Source organism: Lissotriton helveticus, chromosome 8 (genome assembly GCF_964261635.1).
Source record: "Lissotriton helveticus chromosome 8, aLisHel1.1, whole genome shotgun sequence".
NCBI classification, from domain to species: domain Eukaryota; kingdom Metazoa; phylum Chordata; class Amphibia; order Caudata; family Salamandridae; genus Lissotriton; species Lissotriton helveticus.
Window position 1 is genome coordinate 1,264,190,296 of NC_136069.1, and position 18,904 is coordinate 1,264,209,199.

General features: G+C 49.8%; 1 protein-coding gene across 1 annotated transcript in view; it reads left to right on the forward strand.

Annotated features, from left to right (window-relative positions):
• Window positions 1-18,904, forward strand: part of TMEM131 (transmembrane protein 131) — a 1,081,228-nt gene that overhangs the window by 968,769 nt on the left and 93,555 nt on the right. Inside the window, exon 39 of the mRNA XM_078658243.1 lies at window positions 11,653-11,756. Coding sequence (XP_078514369.1) covers window positions 11,653-11,756 — 104 coding nt within the window. The remainder of the gene's footprint in view (window positions 1-11,652; window positions 11,757-18,904) is intronic.

Sequence of the window (18,904 nt, forward strand, 5' to 3'; positions counted from 1 at the left end):
CCCTCACATCTGATAGAGACTACTAGCCGCAGATTCCTTCACGTAGAATTATCCCCAGGCGTGAGAGTGGATCCGGAAACTTTTTCCCTCGGCATCCATGCGCGCCGGGGACGGGGCGGCATCACGCGACTCCGCCCAGGCGTCGTCCGCGTAAATGACGTCAGCGAGGTCACATAAGCCCCACCACAGCGCGCCTACGTCAGTTGTTTCCTTTTCCACGTGCAATGCGGATCCGGTCTTGCTGCAGGCCTGTTTTGGGCCCTTTTTTCTTCACCATTGTCTTTTCTCTTGGTGGAATAGTGTGCGAATTCCTTCAGGCTTCAAAACTTGCATGTTGTGTGGGCGTCTTATGTCAGTGACGGACCATCACCTCATTTGTATGTGGTGTTTAGGGGAGGATCACGGCAGGGGAGGCAAAGTCGCGGCGGGAGCACAGGATGAAACTACTCTCAGTGCGTCTCTCCAGGTCGACTTGCTCCCCTCGATCATCCTCGGCAGACTGCTTCAGATACGGCCGTGGTTGTCGTTCTCGTCTTTCTCCGATGTCGCGAGAGCATCGCTCCCCGGTGGGTAAGTGTAGCAGTTTGTCCCAGGGGGCTGGTGTTTGGCCTGTCAGGGGCGTGGACTCTCCGCAGGTGATGTGGCCCCGCATGTCGGCCTCCTATCCACCGTTTGCCGGTGCTGGGGCATCGAGAGTCCAGATGGCGACATACGTGGTGGCTTTGTAGGCCTCGCTGGCGTCTCCTCCTCCTTCCCCTCCTGGGGCGTCAGCGGATCCCTTGCCTTGCGTGGGTCTCTCCGCGCCGCCGCCGACCCCGGCCAGACTGGGTCGGATCAAGGCTTGGAGGATGTGGTACTGTTGAGCTGCAGCCGCTCGGGGGTCCCTCCTTCAGACCACGGCGCCTCTGCTTCGTCACAAACTCCTGCGGGAGTCCCTGTGGAGTCGCGGGAGGTCGCCAGGGCTCGGGCCGCATCCCCGAGCCCCGCTCGGCCCTTAGGGCAGGGGAAAGCCTCATCCACGGCTGAGCTGATGCAGCCACGGCGCCGGCGCCTGCTACTCCGGGCGGCGCCACAGGGGTCAGTGACCTCCCCTCGTCCTGCTCTGGGTCGAAGCTGGGTGGGGGCCCTTCGCCCCCCTCCGGGCCCCTCTCGTTCCTCCCCGCAGGTGGCTGCCTCGTCAGAGGTCGAGTCGGAGGTTGGATCGTCCCTGCCGCATGGGTCGCCGGACCACCTCCGCCACATTCTGGGCCGAGGCTGGCGGAGGGCTTCGTGTCACTCACCTGGTCCTATTTGTTCCTCCACGCAGGCGGCTGCCTCGGCGGATTAGTTTTCGGATGCTCCCTCTTCTCCGGAGGCTGGCTGTGTATGGGTGTCCTCTTCCCCAGAGACTGGCCGCCGTGTGGTGTCTTTTTCACCGGCGTCGTTGAAGGGTGGCTCCCTGCCATTTCTGAGGCCGAGGTGTTTGTTGGAGGACCGACAGGTCCCCCATTCTTCGGTTCCTTCTGCCTTAGTTTGCAGCCGTCACCCATGGAAGAGCTGCTTTCTTCTCCGCAGGGCCCTTCGGAGGCGGGTGTGGCCTTCGCTCACGTGGTGTTCACGACTGTGGGCATTCTGCGCATGGGTGACCCGATTGCTCATTTCCGGCAGACCATCTCTTGGAGTTTCTCCACAAGGGCTCTGGTGGGAAGGAGATCTTGCTTCCCTTCGAGGGTTCACTCCTTTCTTCCCTGACAGGGGTTTGGAGGCTTCTGACAGGGGTTTGGAGGCTTCCCGCCTCGGGGGATCCGGTGTCTCAACATCTTCTGCACCGACACCTTCCCGCACCACGTGAAACTGCGTGCCTTTCCCTCCACCCCACTGCTGCCAATCCACTTTTGCGGACCTCTTTTCCCTCCCTGCCACCACTGTTGACTCCGCCATCCCGGGAGGCCCGCTGGCTGGACTCTTGGGGGCGCAACATGTTCGCCTCGATCAGCGCTGCCCTGTGGGCCCTAACACCTTGTGTGTATTGGCTAGGGCCTCCTTTTGTTTGTGGAACTCGGCTGAGTCTCTGGGATCCGCGGCTTCCAAAAGAGACAGATCAGGTGGACTTACGGCATCATGCTTTGGATGGCTGGGAGCTAGCGGCGTTTATTCTCCGCTCCGTTCTGGACATCTGAGGTGCTGGGCCGGGCCATGGCTGCCTCAGTCGCACTCCGTCGCCATGCTTGGCTTCCCTGAAAATATTTGAGAGCGGCTCATTGATCTTCCGTTTGATGGCAGCCTGTTGTTCCATGCCCCGGCTGACTCCGCCTTCCAGAGGTTCCTAGCAGGGTTCCGTCCTCCTCCACCTTATCCTCCTCCTTCACCTTCCTCAGTGACTGCTGAGTTGAGCTGGTTTTGGGCCTTTTGGGCTGGTTGCCCTTGCTGGAGATTGTGTTTTCTGTCCATTGAGTCCTCCTGGCTAAGACTTTGGCATTGTTGGCTGCTGGATGGCTCTTTGTTGACTGTGTGTGTTTTTGCTGGAGTTATTACACAGACTTGGCCCTGAGATTGGGCCTTCTGTTTTTCTTTGGACTGCAGTCAAGCCTTCCGCAGGGATGTTTTTCCCTGTGACTCTTTTGTTTTCTCCCCTGCTGCGGAAGTTCTTCCAAAAGAGGGTTCCCATGTCTTGGGACTTATCATACCCTATGTGGGGTAGGGGTAGCTGTTATATAGCTAAGCTCTGCTGGGGAGTGCTAGTCGCCTTCGGGTGCCTGTTCTCCATGGCGTTTCTGTATGTTGCTATTGCTGCTTGAGATTGTGTGTGCGGCCCCATGTAGTGGTGGCTCCGGGCATTTCCACTCCTTCCTGCTCTTGTGCTGAGAGCTGGGATGCTTCTGTGTTCTACTTGCTTCTGGCGGCTTATGGCTATCGGTGCCGTTCTGGCTGGCCTGTTGCCTTCCCTCTGGGTGGGCTCGCCTCTTTCCCTTTTTTCCTGGGCCCTCTAGGCTTCTTCTTCTTGTTCCTCTGCCCGTCCTTGCATTGGATGGAAGCTCTGTTCCTTGGGGGTGGAGTGGGGTGCTTAGGCCTCTCCGGCCTTGCCCTTGGTTCCTCCTTTGTGAGTGTACGGGCCTCTTCACTCTTCCTTTTTCCTCCTACATCCCTCTTGGGGTTGCTGGACTTGTGGGCGTCCTCTTGCCTGGAAGGGAAGAGGTTACTTCCCTGGTCCGCAGGTCTGGTCCCCTGTGGTACCCTCTCTCCTGTCCAGACTGGTGGGGTCCTTTCCCAGACCCTCCTTCCCCGTGGGTATTGCTAGGGTATCTATTCTACGTGAAGGATTCTGTGGCTAGTAGTCTCTATCAGATGTACGAGTTATTTACCTTCGGTAACAATGTATCTGGTAGAGACGGTACTAGCTGCAGATTCCTTCATGGCCTGTCCTTCCTCCATGTTCTGCGAGGACCCCTGGGCTGGTCTTTGGTACTCGCCTCACGGTGGGGGGCTATGTCTTCTGTGAGTACCTTCTTTTGATCTTGACGGTTGCTCCATCTTGTTGCTGTTCATTCCTCCTCTTTGGTTCTTTGGAAGATGGGGTTACAGTGCTCCTGTGCCCCGCTGCTCTGGCTGCTCCAGGTTGGGGAGGTTTGCCTTCAATCTCTGCCCTCCCTTCCCTTCCTCTTGCTGCTAAGGCTCCTGGCCCCTCTCTAACCTCTGAGTTGGGGTCCTCTGGTCGTGCCTTACCCTTGTTTCTTGGGGGGGTGGGTGCGCTCTATGCTGAGGTGGCTTGGAGGTTGGTTGTTCCTGCCTGTTGGGACTGGCTCCCCTTCTTTGTTTCGGGTGAGGGTTGTAGGCCTGCTACATGTCATGACTTTTTACGCAGGTTCCTTGTCTCCGGGGGAGAAGGGGGTGGCTATCTACGTACTGGCAGGGTGGCTGCTCTGGGCTCTGCTCTGGGCTCTGCTCTGTTCTTCCTTCTGTCCCTGTCCTTGGACACTGCAGTGTTGCACTGTTCCTTATGGTGCCTTTCTCCTTTTTTATATACTCTTTCGCACACTGTTCCCATGCTCCCACAGTTTTTTGTCTGGTGGCTCCGCGTTGTGGTACGGAAATGTTCTCCGAAGAAAACGGACGTAGGCGCGCCAGGGTGGGGCTTATGTGACCTCGCTGACACGTACGCAGATGATGCCTGGGCGGAGTCGTGTGATGCCGCCCCCAGCGCGCCGGGATGCTGTGGCAAAAAATTCCGGATCCAGTTTCACGCCTGGGGATAATTCTACATGAAGGAATCTGCGGCTAGAATCGTCTCTACCAGATACATCGTTACCGAAGTTAAGTAACTCGTACCTTAGAGCTAGTGAACCCTGCTAGAGGGTTGACTTACCTAGGCCTCAGGCAGTGGGTTGCAGGCATGGCCCACAGGGATGTGTCATGCCAACTCTTCTCTATACTCTGCACCAAAAAACTCAGCTTGCAATGGCAGTGTGTGGGTATTACGGTACAGGGCCTTTAAGGGCGGCACAATAGGTGCTGCATCCCTTAGAGGCCTTTCCTGGTCACAGTGCCCTTGGTACCCTTTTACAAGGGGCTTACCTGTGGCTAGAGATGTGCCATTTGTGGGTACAAAGGTACACAGGCCCTGGGAACCTGATCAACAGGGCACATCAAGTTAGGTTGCATCAGATGTCAGGCAAAAAGTGGGGGGTAACCAAGCAAAAAAGAGCACCTTCCTACACACCCCCAATCACAGAAATAGCTTAAGACACTGGTCCCATTCTACGCTCTCAACCAGCAATAGTGCATGCATTCTATCAATACTATTCTGTACTATACAGAGGGCCCCCGACCCACTTTCCGCCATACTAGGGGGATTCCACACCCGCCCCCCCATTGCCCTCCATCAGCGCCATCAAATGAGAAAGTTGATCCATGACTTGGCCCAAAATAAGATATCAGGGAAGGATAGCCTCCCAGTAGAATATTGCAACTGCTTCTCCTCCAACCTTACCCTCAGACTAGTTGACATGTACAATGCAGCACATACGACTGGAGAGCTTCCAGCGTCCTTCTAGGAATCCCTCCTCATTTCCCTCTTGAAACCGGACAGGGTCCCAACTTTCCTATCCTCCTACCGCCAATGCCATCATGGGCACAGATTATAAAATACTTGCCAAACGCTACCTACAGATACTACCCGCCATTATAAACCCTGATCAAAATGGGTTTGTCCAAGGCCGCAGCACATCAAGTAGCATCAGAAGGCTTTTCTACGTAATGGACCATGCGTCGCTGCTTTGCCCCCTGGCAGCTTGCCTGATACTGGATCCATAGAAAGCCTTTGATTCTCTGTCCTGGCATTACCTCTTCGAGGTATTAAGGACAAATGGCTTTGGTAGGCGACTCCTGGCCTCTACGAAACTATTTAACCCCCCATCTCCTGAATACGTATTAGCTGCTTAATCTCTACTCCTTTACCAGTTAGCCACGTCTCAAGTTGGGTCCTTGACTGTACTACCCACGCAATCTCCTTGTATGTCGATAACTTGCTACTGTACCTTTGGTACACCACAGCGAGCATCGAGATGATATCAAAAACCTTCTGGGACTTCAAGGAGGCAGCTGCCTGCGAGTAAATTGGGAGAAGTAGATTGTCCTTTCCTCCTGGCAAGATACACCTCCCCAGGCTATACACCCGAGCGGTACACAGCTGACATGGGTGTTGGCGGCAGTCTGCTACCTTGGCATCTGATCTGATTGTACCACTCATAACGGGGCCCATTTGAGAGCAACTTGCAGCAAGCCTTTACAGCCATCAAATCCCAAACATGGTTCTGGCTGCATCGGTCACGTGCCCTTATAGGCAAAATCACCCTTTCCAAAATGATCGTTCTTCCACACCTACTATACTATTTCTTTAATGTGTCGCTATACCCCCGTCAACCCCCTGGCAATTTTTTGGGGATTTAAATTTGATGCTGGGAGACCTGTTCTGGGATGGCAAGTGGCGGCGAGTAACTCTCATCAAACGACAGTTACCGGTGGGGCAGGGTGGACTTGGTGTTCCATCGTCCCGCTTGCGGCACAGCTTCAGTGGGTATCCTGATAGTCAGCAGGATAGAACTTATATGAGAGTTGCACCGGGAATGGCCCCATCCCCTTTGACGCTTTTAGTCAGCTACTACACCCCACCACCAAAGTACACTCCTTCTGGGCCTTACATGTCTGGGTAGCCCAGAAGTGCCTTGCCAGAATATTTCAATTGATAGACACGTGCAGCCCTTCTCCTTCACTATCCCCCTCCAAGGGATACCACGGCCTGAGCCTTATTTTCATCAGCTAGGCATCAGAGAAGATTTGGAGGGGTCACTGGACCCTTTAGAACACCAGCCCTATGAGGAAGAACAGAGTGTGGACTGATGTGAGGACCTGGGTGAAGCCAGTGGCCTGGGTACGTCTCCAGATGCTGTCTGCTTTCTTACCCTACTGTGGCTACGGAGGTGGGAGCTTCTTATCGAATGGTGGTGCGTGCGGTGGCAGATGTCCTTGACCTTCAACTGCCCACGGTGGCAGTCACGGCTAATCTCTTGACGGAGGTGCTGCAACCAGGAGTTTCCATGTAAGAATCCTTGCTCCCGTTCAATGACACTCTCACGGACGTCCTGTTTGGTACCTGGTCCAAACCTAACACGGGCTCCTGTGAATAGGAGAATTGCCTGCCGCCCTCACCTCGCACCTGTGGACCCAAACTTCTTCATGCAATATCCTACCCCTGGGAGCTTGGTGGTACAAGTTTCCGCCTCCCAAGACACTTTCCCTATTGCTCCCCTAGCTATGGAGCCCGAGAGGCTGGACTCATTTGAGAAGATGAGGTTTTCTTCCGCCAGCCTGGCATTGTGACCTGTGAGCACTGCATGCCTTTTGTGCCATTATTCCCACACATTGTGGGAAATGGTTGTGCAAGTGCTGCCATAGGCCTGGGCTGTACCAAAGTTCACTATTTGATATGAATTTGATGGTACGGCCTTGTTAGGCAGAGCTATTTCCACTACAGTGGCCCTTAGGTGCCACGCTTGGCTGAGTGCGACTGGGTTCTTGGAGAATGGGCAAGCTATCCTTGTGAACATGCCCTTCGATGGCACCCCATCTCTTTGGCGACGAGGAAGTTCTGGCTCTCGAGTGATTAAACAATTTTCATGCTATGGCCAGGTTCTTAGGCCTCTCTTCTGCCCGACGTTCACCTCAATCTGCCTTTTTCGGCTATGGAAGGGGCATCCAGCCGCACCAATTCCCACCTAGTCACTACCTTGCTCGGGCTCCCCAGCCTCTGCGTGGGTGCAGTACATCCCGACCTCCTGGTTCAGTTGGCCAGTGGTCTGGTCAGTCCACCACCCCCTTACTGCAGCTGCCTCTAAGCTAAGCCCCCCTAGTCTTCCCCTTTACCACCATGGGCACCCATTTGCAGTAGGATTCAGTATTATATGCCCCATCGGACAGTTGGGTTTTGCAGATTGTCCGAGGGGGCCTCTCCCTCCCTTCAAGATTGCCCATCCCTCAATAGCACCATCTCACGATTGGCTGACGGAGGATCCTCTGTCTGTTCTCCGCAAGCAGGTCACAACACTCTTGGCCAAGGGAGCCATACAGAGGTTTCCGGTGCAAGAAGTAGGCTTTGGTTATTTCCGTTACTTTCTGGGTCTCAAAAAGGGCAAGGGCCTTCATCCTATCCTCGATCTCCGCACCGTCAATCCCTTCCTCAAAAAGGAGAAATTCAAAATGCTCATGTTAGCTCAGGTTTTGTCTGCCTTGGACGCAGGAGACTGGATGGTAGCATTGGATGCTTATTTTCATATTCCCGTCCTGCGTGCCCGCCGGTGCTATCGGCTGTTTGCAGTTGCGCACTAGCACTTTCAGTTCACTGTGCTCACTCACCCCAGGCTGTCATCTCCCATCTCCAGACTAGGGCGAAATTTCTGCACTCGGTGGGGTTCACCATCTACATGCCAAAGTCGCACCTGACTGCCCCTCAGATGCTCCCTTTCATCGGAGCAGTTCTGGACACAGTGTAGTGTTGGGCTTTTCCTCCCGAGCTGCAAGTCTATGATATTCAAGCTGTGATACCGATATTTCAGCCTATATCCTGGGTTTCAGTGAGACTGACTCTGAGGCTGCTGGACCTCATTGCCTCCCGCATCCAGATGGCATATGCGGGCTCTGCAGTGGGACCTGAAGTTCCAGTGGACACATCATCAGGGGATTGTCTCCAACTTGGTCCAGCTCTCTGAGGGATCTGCAAGTGATCTGCAGTGGTAGCTAACGAACCCTCTTTGGGTCAGAGGGAGACCCCTCTCCCTTCCGCCACCAGATTTCACAGTAGTAACAGATGCGTCACTCCTGAGATGGGGTGACCATCTGGAAGAAGTGAAGATTAGGACTCTGATCTCTGGTGGAATCCAGACTCCACCTTAACTTGCTAGAACTCCAAGTGATCTGACTTGTATTGAAAGCCTTTCTGCCCTCCATCAGGGGAAGGTTAGTGTAAGTGCTCACAGACAACACCACTGCCATGTGATATGTGAAAAACAGAGCGTGTGGGGTTGTGGACTATCAAGAGGCCCTACGTCTCTGGACATGGCTAGAACAGCAAGGCATATAGTTGCTGGTTCCACCTCCGGTGGATTCCCTGAATGCCATAGTGGACAAACTCAGTTGAAGGTGCCTACCGAATCATAAATGGTGTCTTCACTCGGTGGTTGTGCAAAGGCTCTTTCAGCAGTGGAGAGAGCCTTGGTTTGATCAGTTCGCCTCCTCCGAGAACGCGCAGTGTCAGCAGTTTTGCGCACTGTAGTTTCCAAGGTGTCACTCGCTCCTTGACACTTCATCTCAAGTGGAGCTCAGGCCCCCTGTATACCTTGCTACCCATACCACTCCTTCCCAGATTTGTCAAGAAGATCAAGAACGACCGGGTCCAAGCCATCCTTGTGGCTCCGGTCTGGGCATGGAGATTCTGGTATCCTGAGCTACTGAGCATGGCCACTGATCAGGCTGCCCCTTCAAGAGAATCTTCTGTCGCAGCAGGAGGGAAGCGTTTTCCACCCAAACCTGTCCACTCTCCACTTTCGTTCGTGGAGATTGAACCGCGACAGTTGACCTCTTTCGACCTTTCTCCCTAAGTCTGTAATGCCATCTTGGCAGCTAGGCATTCCTCCACCAAAATGTTGGAAACAATTTGTGGCATGGTGTGCAGAAAAATATTTGATTCCCCTTTCCGACCCTCTTTCTGAAGTTCAGCTTTGTTCTTCCTCTTGCCCAGCAGGGCTCTGGTCTGAGCACTCTTAAGGGCTATCTGTCTTCCAGTTCTGCCTTTGTGCAGTTGCCTGATCAACCCTCTATGTTCAAGTCCCCTAATATACGTAGTTTTCTTAAGGGTTTTTTCTCATCTCTTCCCTCTTTCATTCATTACGCCTCAGTGGGACCTTAATTTGGTTTTGACTCCGGCTACGCACCTTGAAAACAGCCTCTAGTGGCAAGTACACCTGCTCGCAGAGTAAGTGAGCTGCAGGCCTTATCTAAGCTGCCTTACCCCTCCTTCTATCCTTATAAGTTGGTGCTTCGCTCAAGGGCCTCTTTTCTACCAAAAGTGGTTGCCCCTTTTCATGTAGACCAATCTATCACCTTTCCTACCTTTACACTCCTCCACACCCCTGTTGGAAAGAGGAGAGAGATCCAGGTGGACGCCAACTCTTTGTGGAGTAAGTTGGTGCAAAGAAAGGTCGGGCAGTGCAGAAGCAGGCCATCTCCTGATGGGTTGTGCTCTGCATCAAAATCTGCTATGCTCCTGCCAAGAAGCAGCCTTCTGAAGGGTTGCGGGCATATTGTACCAGATTTAAAACAGCCTCCACTGTTTTAGCACATGGAGTTCTAGTACTGGCTATCTGCCAGGCAGCACTCTGGGCTTCCCTGCACACGTTAACTAAACATTACTCCAGTCTGGTCTGCAGGGATGGGCACTTTGCGCGTTTGGTTCTGCAGGATTCTCTTGTTTGAAATTAGTTTGCAGACGCTCCTTCGAGGATGGTGTTGCTTTGGTAGCTGTTCTCAGTTCAGTTGCTATTCAAAAGGTAAGGAATCTGCTGCTGTAAGTCTTTATCAGATGAACAAGTTACTTATCTTCGGTAACGCCTTATCTGTTAGAGACTATATCTAGCCACAGATTTCTTACTGACCCACCCATTCTCCCCACTCTGCAAATGCATTTCTAGGGACAGGGATGATCCCTTTTAGGCTTCTAGTTATGACACACTAGTGGTCATTGTTCTTCATAGCTCCTTGCTTCTGGTGTGGAAAGTCTTAAAAAGTAACCAACATCAGCGTACCTGTGTGGCACCTATATAGGTAATGCAACATAAATTCTGTTGTGGCCGACAACAGATGCTGAGCCAATCAACGCCTCCTACCAGCGTGCAGGGGTACTGCTCACGAAAAATCTTCCGGATTCAGTCTGACGCTTGGGGTAATTCAAAAGGTATGGAATCTGCGGCTAGATATAATCTACCAGATAAGGTATTACCGAAGGTAAGTAAGTTGTTTTACAGAGTTTACCACGCTGAACACCTGTGAAGCAACTGCCTTGGGTATCTTTAAAAGGTGGTAGAACCATAAAGTACGGTGACGTTTGTCCAATCTCGCCTTATTACTGGCTAAGCATATCCTCACCATGCATTGAAGCACCCAACAACCCCCAGTGATTTCCCAATGGCACAGACGATTCCTCGATTGCGGAGAAGCAGAGAGTACCGCCCTACATTGGAAGGAAGACGGACTTCTCCGTAAGTGACCTGTAGCCTGAGACACCGTGCTCACCCAATTCCGAGAACTGACTCGAAGACCCTTCTCTCTTTCACATGAAACCCCAACAACAATGCATTGTCACTGTTGCCCTCCACCAGCCCCACAGCTCCTTCCCATTTCCCTACCTTGTGCTGTGCGCCTCCTCTCCCAGATCATTATCATGAGGAAGACCCAGTTGCTTGAGCAGCTACCATGCTAATCAACACCACTCCCTGGAACCCCCCATCACACACATCTCTCCCCCCCCCCTCCCCGAGTTTCCCCATTGCGCCCTTGCTCGTGCCGTTCCCTTGTTAATCCCTCCTCATCCCAACCCCTTTCATCCCCCCTTTCTCTAAAATTGTTATTTAGAGGTTCACCCACTGTACCACTTCGCATTGGTTAGCTGGGACCTGCCCAATCTAACCCTCACATGGTAGAACAACAACTTTCCAGTGTAAGGATCCCTGACGATGAACATACAATAATGTCAATCATCTGAGAGATATTCAAAATCTCAAGCTATAGTAATATACCAACTGAAATTAATCTCTTTCTGTGTACGTCTAACAATGCTTAAACTACTTTTCATGACTGTACGTTTTCCTTTTTAATATTGTTATGCTGACGCCTGTTATTTCAATCCCTCCAAAACCTCAATAAAAATATTGTTAAAAAAAAAGATCGAGCATCCACCTGAAAGAGCAATACCAGTAAGTGAATTGTTCTTCAGCAGCCCACAGAAAATGTGTGCCTTCAAACAGTGTGTCCCATAAAAATGACCGTGTCTGCCTTCACTGCATTCTTAATTTTGATTTGCCATTCAACAGTTTCTGGTTGATTTACTATAATTTTTTTTATGTTTAGTTCTGGATTGTGGAGCCCCAAGAGCACCCCAAACAGCCCTGATCTTGTACCCTTAAATTCATTCTCTGCTTTTGGACCTAGTAATTCCTTTAACTTGACAGGAGGTAAGTTTCCTGTGCTTGGACAAAAATATAGATGCAAAATTTATGAAATGTAGTTTTCAATTTTTCACAGGTTTTTTTAATTGTATTGAGTTTTAATATAAGAAACAACAAAGAATGCATACACACAAGAGTCATATGGCTTACTTAATAGTTCCACATATATACACACACAAAGGGTACCCCACATCTAGGTTCGGGAGAGGGGCCGTTAGAGCAAAAACAAACAATCTCCCGCTTAACCTGTATTGCTTCTAATCAACGCATCATCCAAACAATCTATGATACGTTACTTAACCAGTTCATGAATATTGTTATTGCATCTTGTATATATATTTTGTAAATGTAAATATTGTTCATTATTCAGAACTTTCATTATTGCTTTTGCGGAAACCTTTAAACACAAAAAAATTTTTTCCCTGTACCTTCATAATCTCTTCATACTCTGTATAAAACTAATGGTTCCTGGACGTTCAAAATAGAGATAATGAACTGTGCATATTAAAGATATATCCCCCATGATTGGGCCTTGTTTGTGAACTACACACTGAATCGGTCTCCGCATGTTAGGTGGACACTGTTCTTTTGTTGCCACCTTCTTCCAGTGTAAAATTAAAAACTGACCTTTCCTATGGAGTATTAGAGCTCTGGTGTTAACAAAAAGTCACTATTATCATGCACTTTTTTTCTAATAGATCATTAATATAGTATCTATTACATTCTCTCAATATCAAACACAGTGGAACAAACCACTTACTCTTGCTTATCAACCTATGTTCCCTCTCACATCACCTACATACAAAGTGGTTGAAATCCTACATTGCATTTTTCACTCAGTATATGCCTTAACAGAACTGTTCAGAAGGCAAAAATCCAACCCGTGTCATCATGCGGTAGAGGAAAGGAAGAAAAATCTAGCGGTCAATCAAGAGTTTGGAAAGTTCTACAAATACCTTACATGTACGACAAAAGGAGCATTTGAAGAAAGATATCACATTCTACTCAAGGAAGGTGTATTCATTTTTTAGTAGAAGTTTTTTTTTTTTTTTTTTTTACCAAAGTGACAATTAAGAGGGACACATGTTTGAAAATAGAGATTGGAAGCAGAGCAAGGTGATGATGCTCTAGGACACCTTATCTGATTCAGAGAGAGAATGTAGTTTTTATCCGCATGTACTTGGTACACATAGAAGCCAGGTGAACAGCAGACCCCTGTTAACTGATACATACATCTGATAGAGACTCTAGCCGCAGATTCCTTACCGTAGAATTATCCCCAGGCGTGAGACTGGATCCGGAAAACTTTTCTGCCACAGCATCCCTGCGCGCCGGGGGGACAGCACCACGTGACTCCGCCATGACGTCGTCCGCATTTGTGACGTCAGCGAGGATACATAAGTCCCACCCCAGCGCGCCTGCATCAGTTTTTTCTCTTTATCGCGTGCAATGCGGATCCGGATTGTGTCCTGGCCTGTTTTCAGGCCTTCTCTTCTTTTTCACGCTTTGGCGATAGTGGGACAGTGTGCGAATGCCTTCGGGCTTCAAGACTTGTACCTCCTGTGCACGTCCCATGTCGGCGACGGACCCTCACCCGATTTGCATGTGGTGCCTAGGTGAGCACCAAGACTCTGAGAGCTGCAACGCCTGCCAGCACCTTAAGCCTAAATCGCGGCGGGAGCGCCGGATAAAGTTGCTGTTGGCGCGCTTGTCCAGGTCATCCCAGCGTCCGTCCCCTATCTCGGAGGCGAGAAGCCGCCGGTTTCATCTGCGACATCGTCTCTTGCCAGGGCCCCAGGGGTGTGGCTCACCGGCTGGTAGGTCCTTCAGTTCGTCTCCGAGGCCCTGTCCTCCTTCTGCGTTGGGCACCATTGTGGGGATAGTGTGTGTGCTGCTACTTTAGTTTTCTATGCAATTGTATGGTTGTGAAGGTCACGCGTGGCAGGAGCTACTTCCGCGTGGTGTTTTTAGGGAGTGTGAGGTTCTTGCCCAGCTTAACAATTGCGGTTGGGGTGGCATGTAGAGACAGCACGGTATCGGCGTCTAGGTGGCTCGTTAGGTGTCAGGTACCGCTCGTTGCACAGGGGGGTACCTGCAACGTGGCATTAAATTGTAAAGCGCTCTGATATCCTTCGGGATCAAGTTTGCGCTATATAAAACTTTATAAATAAAATAAAATAAATCTGAGGATCCTCCCCTATTCTGGGGCTGGCTGCTCCCTCCTGGTCTTGGGGATGGACGGCAAAGTCTACAGGCATCGCCCACGGAGGAATTACTTTCTCCTCCGCGACGCCCTACTGAGGCCAGTGTTGCCTTTTGTTCTGGCTATTTCCACAGCCGCTGGTATTCTGCGGATGGGTGAACCTGTCACTCCGTTTTTTTACGGACAACCTTTTGAAAGTTCTCCACCAGGGCTCTGGTGGACGGCAGTTGTTCCTTCCTTTTGAAGCGTCACTCAACAATTCTCTTATAGGTGCTTGGGGGGGGCCCTGCCACGGGCGAGCCGGTGCCTCAGGCGCTTCTGCATCGCCACCACCCTGCTCGACATGACCCTATCTCTTTCCGTCCAACCTTCTACTCAAGGCTCTTTTCTGTGGAATGCCTTTCCGTGTTTGCCTGGTGGTTGGATTCATGTGGGCGTAATGTCTTTGCTTCTTTCAGTGCTGCCTTGCGGCGCTTAACACTTTGTGTGTATTGACCAGGGCTACTTCCAGTATGTGGGACTCTGTTGAGTCTCTTCTTTCACATGTCTCCCATGAGGGTGCCCGTGCTGATCTGCGGAGCCATGTGTTGGATATTAGGGAGTTGGCCATGTTTATTCTTCGTGCGGGCTTGGATGTTGCCGATGCTCTCGGCCGTGCTATGACCACCTCTATGGCTCTCCGTAGCCATGCTTGGCTGGGTGATGTGGTCTTTCTTGAAAATATTAGGGAACGTCTGGTTGATCTGCCCTTTGACGGGGTCCTTCTGTTTAATACTCATGCAGACTCCGCCATTCAGCATCTTCTTGCAGGCCTCCGTCCTCCGCCTCCGCAGGTTGATTTGTTGATCCTCCGGGTCTTGGTGGGGGATGTTATCCCACTTTCTCCTGGATTCTGGGGTTGGAGTGTCCTTTACACTTTCTGTGTGGTTTGCTGTGCCCTTGGGGTCCCTTGGTTGGCCCACCTCTTCAGTTGGCTGCTGGTTCAGCCCCCCCCTTCTTTTTTGGCAAGAGTGTACTTTTTGGCTGCTTACTAAGCCTTCTGTGATTTCTGCCACAGATTTATAGTTTTGTTCTCTGATGCGGGATTTCTTCCCTAAGAGTGGTTCCCATAACTTTCTTGGGACGTGTCATACCCCATGTGGGGTACTTGTAGCTATTGTATAGCTCTGTCTTTCGCTGGGAGGGTGTGGACTCTCCTTGCAGGTTCTTGCCAGACCTGGTGTCGTTGTATTCCGCTGGTGCGGTTTCTTGGTCATTACCTGGGCGTAGCTGGCGCTAGCTACAGTTCTGTCTTTCGAGGTATTTGATATGTCGATTGACTGGCTTGGTTTTCCGTCTTCGGCGTTGTGCTGCGGTGTTTTCACTCTCTTGTCCGCCGTTTCGGCCTGGTCCTCTGTCCGTTGTTCCTTGGGGGATGCTTACCTGTGTTGACGGCTGGGCCCGTCCTACTTGTTTCTCCTATTATATTCCAGCTGGTCGCTTGTTGGCGCCCAGCTGCGCCTGCCTGGACGATGTGGTCTGGACGTTTAGTTTCGTGGCGCTTGTCAGCATCCAGTTGCGCCCTTCTTGTTTTGTGGGAGCCTTGTGGGACTATGTTTTTTTCTTCTCCCACCTGCCTTATTGCTGAGGCGCTATTCTGTCTGGTCTGTTGACTTCCAGTGGTAATGGATTCGGCTGCCCTCTTCACTGGGTGTGTTCCTGCGACTCATCCCCTGTTGGGGAGGGCTCGGCTATTTTCCCTGTCCCTGTGATTGTCCCATGTTGGGGTCTTGTGTTCGCCTGAGCTAGAGAGGTCCTCTCGCAGACCCTCCTTCCCCTTGGGTATGGCTGGGGTATCATTTCTACGTTAAGGAATCTTCGGCTAGTAGTCTCTATGAGATGTACGAGTTACTTACCGTCTGTAACGATGTATCTGGTAGAGACGATTCTAGCCGCAGATTCTTTCCAGACCTGCCCTTCCTCCCCGTTCTGCGAGGACCCTTCCTTGGTCTTCTGCACTCGCCTGCCTCCGGGTGGTTGTCTGCTGCGAGTGCCTTTTCTTAATCCCTCCCTAGGGGTTTGCTAGTCTTGTTGTTTGCTCATTTTCTTCCCTTCTGGGTATTGGTTGATGATTTCATGGGTGCTTCTGCGCCCCTGTACCCTGGTCTCCAGTGTGGGGTCTGCTCCTACTCTTCTTCCTTTACTTGATTGCACTCATGACTCTGCAGTCATTGGGGTTGAGGTCTCTTGGCTGGATCTCGACCCTGAGCTCTTTTCAGTAGATGTCTCTCCCTGCTGGTGTTGCCTGGGGGTGAATTGTCGTTCCTCTTCCGTTCTCGCCTTGATGCCCTTCTCTGTTCTGGGCTGTGATTGCAAACTTCTTCGTCTGCGATTTTTCACATGCTTCCTGCCCCCAGGGAGGCTGTCGTATTTGTTTGCAGTCTTGCTTGCAGTAGCTGTGTTCTGTTCTTTCCTTCCATGGCTTTAGTGCCTTGGTGCCTGGCACTATTCTGTTTAGCTGATTTTTTCGCACACTGTTCCAGTATTCTCACAGTTTTTGATTGTGATGGCTCCGCGTTGTAGCACAGAAAAGTTCTCAGAAAAAAAAGTGACGTAGGCGCGCCGGGGTGGGACTTATGTAATCTCACTGACATCACAAGCGCAGACGACGTCAGGGCGGAGTCACGTGTTGCCGTTCCCCCGGCGCGCAGGAATGCTGTAGCAGAAAAGTTTTCCGGATCCAGTCTCACTCCTGGAGATAATTCTACGTTGAGAAATCTGTGGCTAGAATCGTCTCTACCAGATACATGGTTATCGAAGGTAAGTAACTCGTACAACAATCCTTCTCCTTTTATATACTTTCATCAGGGGGAATAGGAAGATGAAGGTTACACAAGCTGGATACAGGAAGATTTCAGAATCTGTATTCACAACAGCATTATCTTAAAACACGTAGATAGCAGAACCTGTGACCCGACACAATGAGGTCTGGGTAGTTCAAGATAGAGAAATGTTGAGGGTGTTAAGAGGGGGTGTGGAGTTTATAGAATCCTCTGTAAATAACATTGCAGTTTTTAAACTTTCCTCAATGGAAATCAGTGAGGATTGTAATAATTTACTGTCTAGAGTTCTATCGTTTATATCGAGCCAGTATAGAAATATATAGATATGTTTCTCCGAAAAGTTATATTAATTAAATCCTTATTGTACAAGTCTGTCCATAGAAAGTGAGGAAAACAACCAATCTTAGTTAAAACCACCTTCAAAATGTACCCCCAGCTTGGATATGGTAGGACCAGAAGTAGCCATTTTTGAAAAAGCGGTCCTAAGAAGCTGTGCTTAAGTTACTTGATTTGTTGCACAAGTGGCACCCAATATGAGTGAGGGCGAATAGTCTTCATTGAGTACCTTACAATGTAATACCTAAGTTACTATTAAGCCCTGTGACAGAGGTGGGGAATTAGTTGTCATGGACACCAAACAATAGAAGAATAAAGTAAAAATAAGTGCCAGTTCCAGAATATAATTACAAGTATAAAGTAAACTTCTTAAGAATCTTACAAGAAATAATATGATAAATTACACAACCATGCCATGTGACAGTCCAAATGTGTAATTTGTATCAATTCTTGATAGTTAACTCGGTGACACCAGCCCTCTAAAATCAGAAAGATGCATCACTAAGGCGTGTCGTTCCAAGTATTAATGCATTACAGAACCGCTATCTAAATATGTGGACAGATTTTTAAGACCTATAGTCAGCCAGTTTGAATCATATTCTAGAGACACAAATGAAATGATTATGATAATTGAGAAAACACCAGATAGTAAAGAGCAAGAAATACTTGCCCCTCTTGATGTAGAGGCACACTCATAGTATGGGAGATCCTCTTCAGAACATCAGAATGAAGGCCTAATGACTTTACAGTTTGTGGCTTAGAACTAGTTCTGATGAATAATTTCTTTGAATTTGACGAGGGCCTTATCTGCAATGTAAAGGGACAAACATGAGAGCATCCTATGCGCGTAGTGTAGCAGCCATCTCTAAGGAGGTTTTTGAAGAGAGGGTTGTGTATAATAAAGTTGCCCTCTTGGCAGAAAAGTTTAGATATTTTTGAGGTATCCCAAAAATGCCAAATAAAAATGATAAGTAGAAGAAGAACTAGAAAAATGTGACCTTTGTTTCAATCTATGTGATGAGAATCTGAAATTCACAGCCAAGAAAGGTAAGGAAAAAGATTAATTTCTTGACTTATGGATCATTGTTATGTTATCACATGTTATAAAGCACAAGGTGACCCCCAAAGAGGGCTTCCTAGCGCTGCCCTAGTACTGACTGTAACACCCCACCCCTAGATGCCAGACTGTTACTGTGAACAGCCAGGTTTTAAACTATTTTCTAAAATGGAAGTGGTAGGAAATTTTCCAAAGAAATGTATGCCGATTATTCCATAGAACTGGTGCTATCGCTCAAAAAAAGCAACCTCCTTCCCTGGCCCAATATAAGCGCGATACCACAGCCAGATTGGCGTCAGAAGATTTTAAGGCCCTCGGAATATAGAGATGAACCAAAGGCAACAGGAAGGTGCGTTCAGGTTATACTTGATCTGGTGTGCTGGGCACAGTGCCTTAAATTGGATGCACTTTTCTACCAGAAGCCAATGCAGCTTGCAGAGTAGCTGTAAGGCAGTGCAACATTTAGGGAGACGGAAGAGTAATCTCACTGCCAAATTTAGGATTATCTGCAGCCTTTTTTATTTCACATGCCTCATAGCAACCAAATATAGGAGATTATAATAGTCGTGGCTAGAGATGACTTGGAGACTGAATGACCATTTATTTATTTATCCATTTATAAAGATCTTGGTTACACCATCGGTGTGTCCCCGTGCTAGAAGCAGAACTCTTCAGTAGGCAGAACAGAGAAACCTAGCAGGCGACAGAAGTTCTAATGGATCTACTCATATTTGAT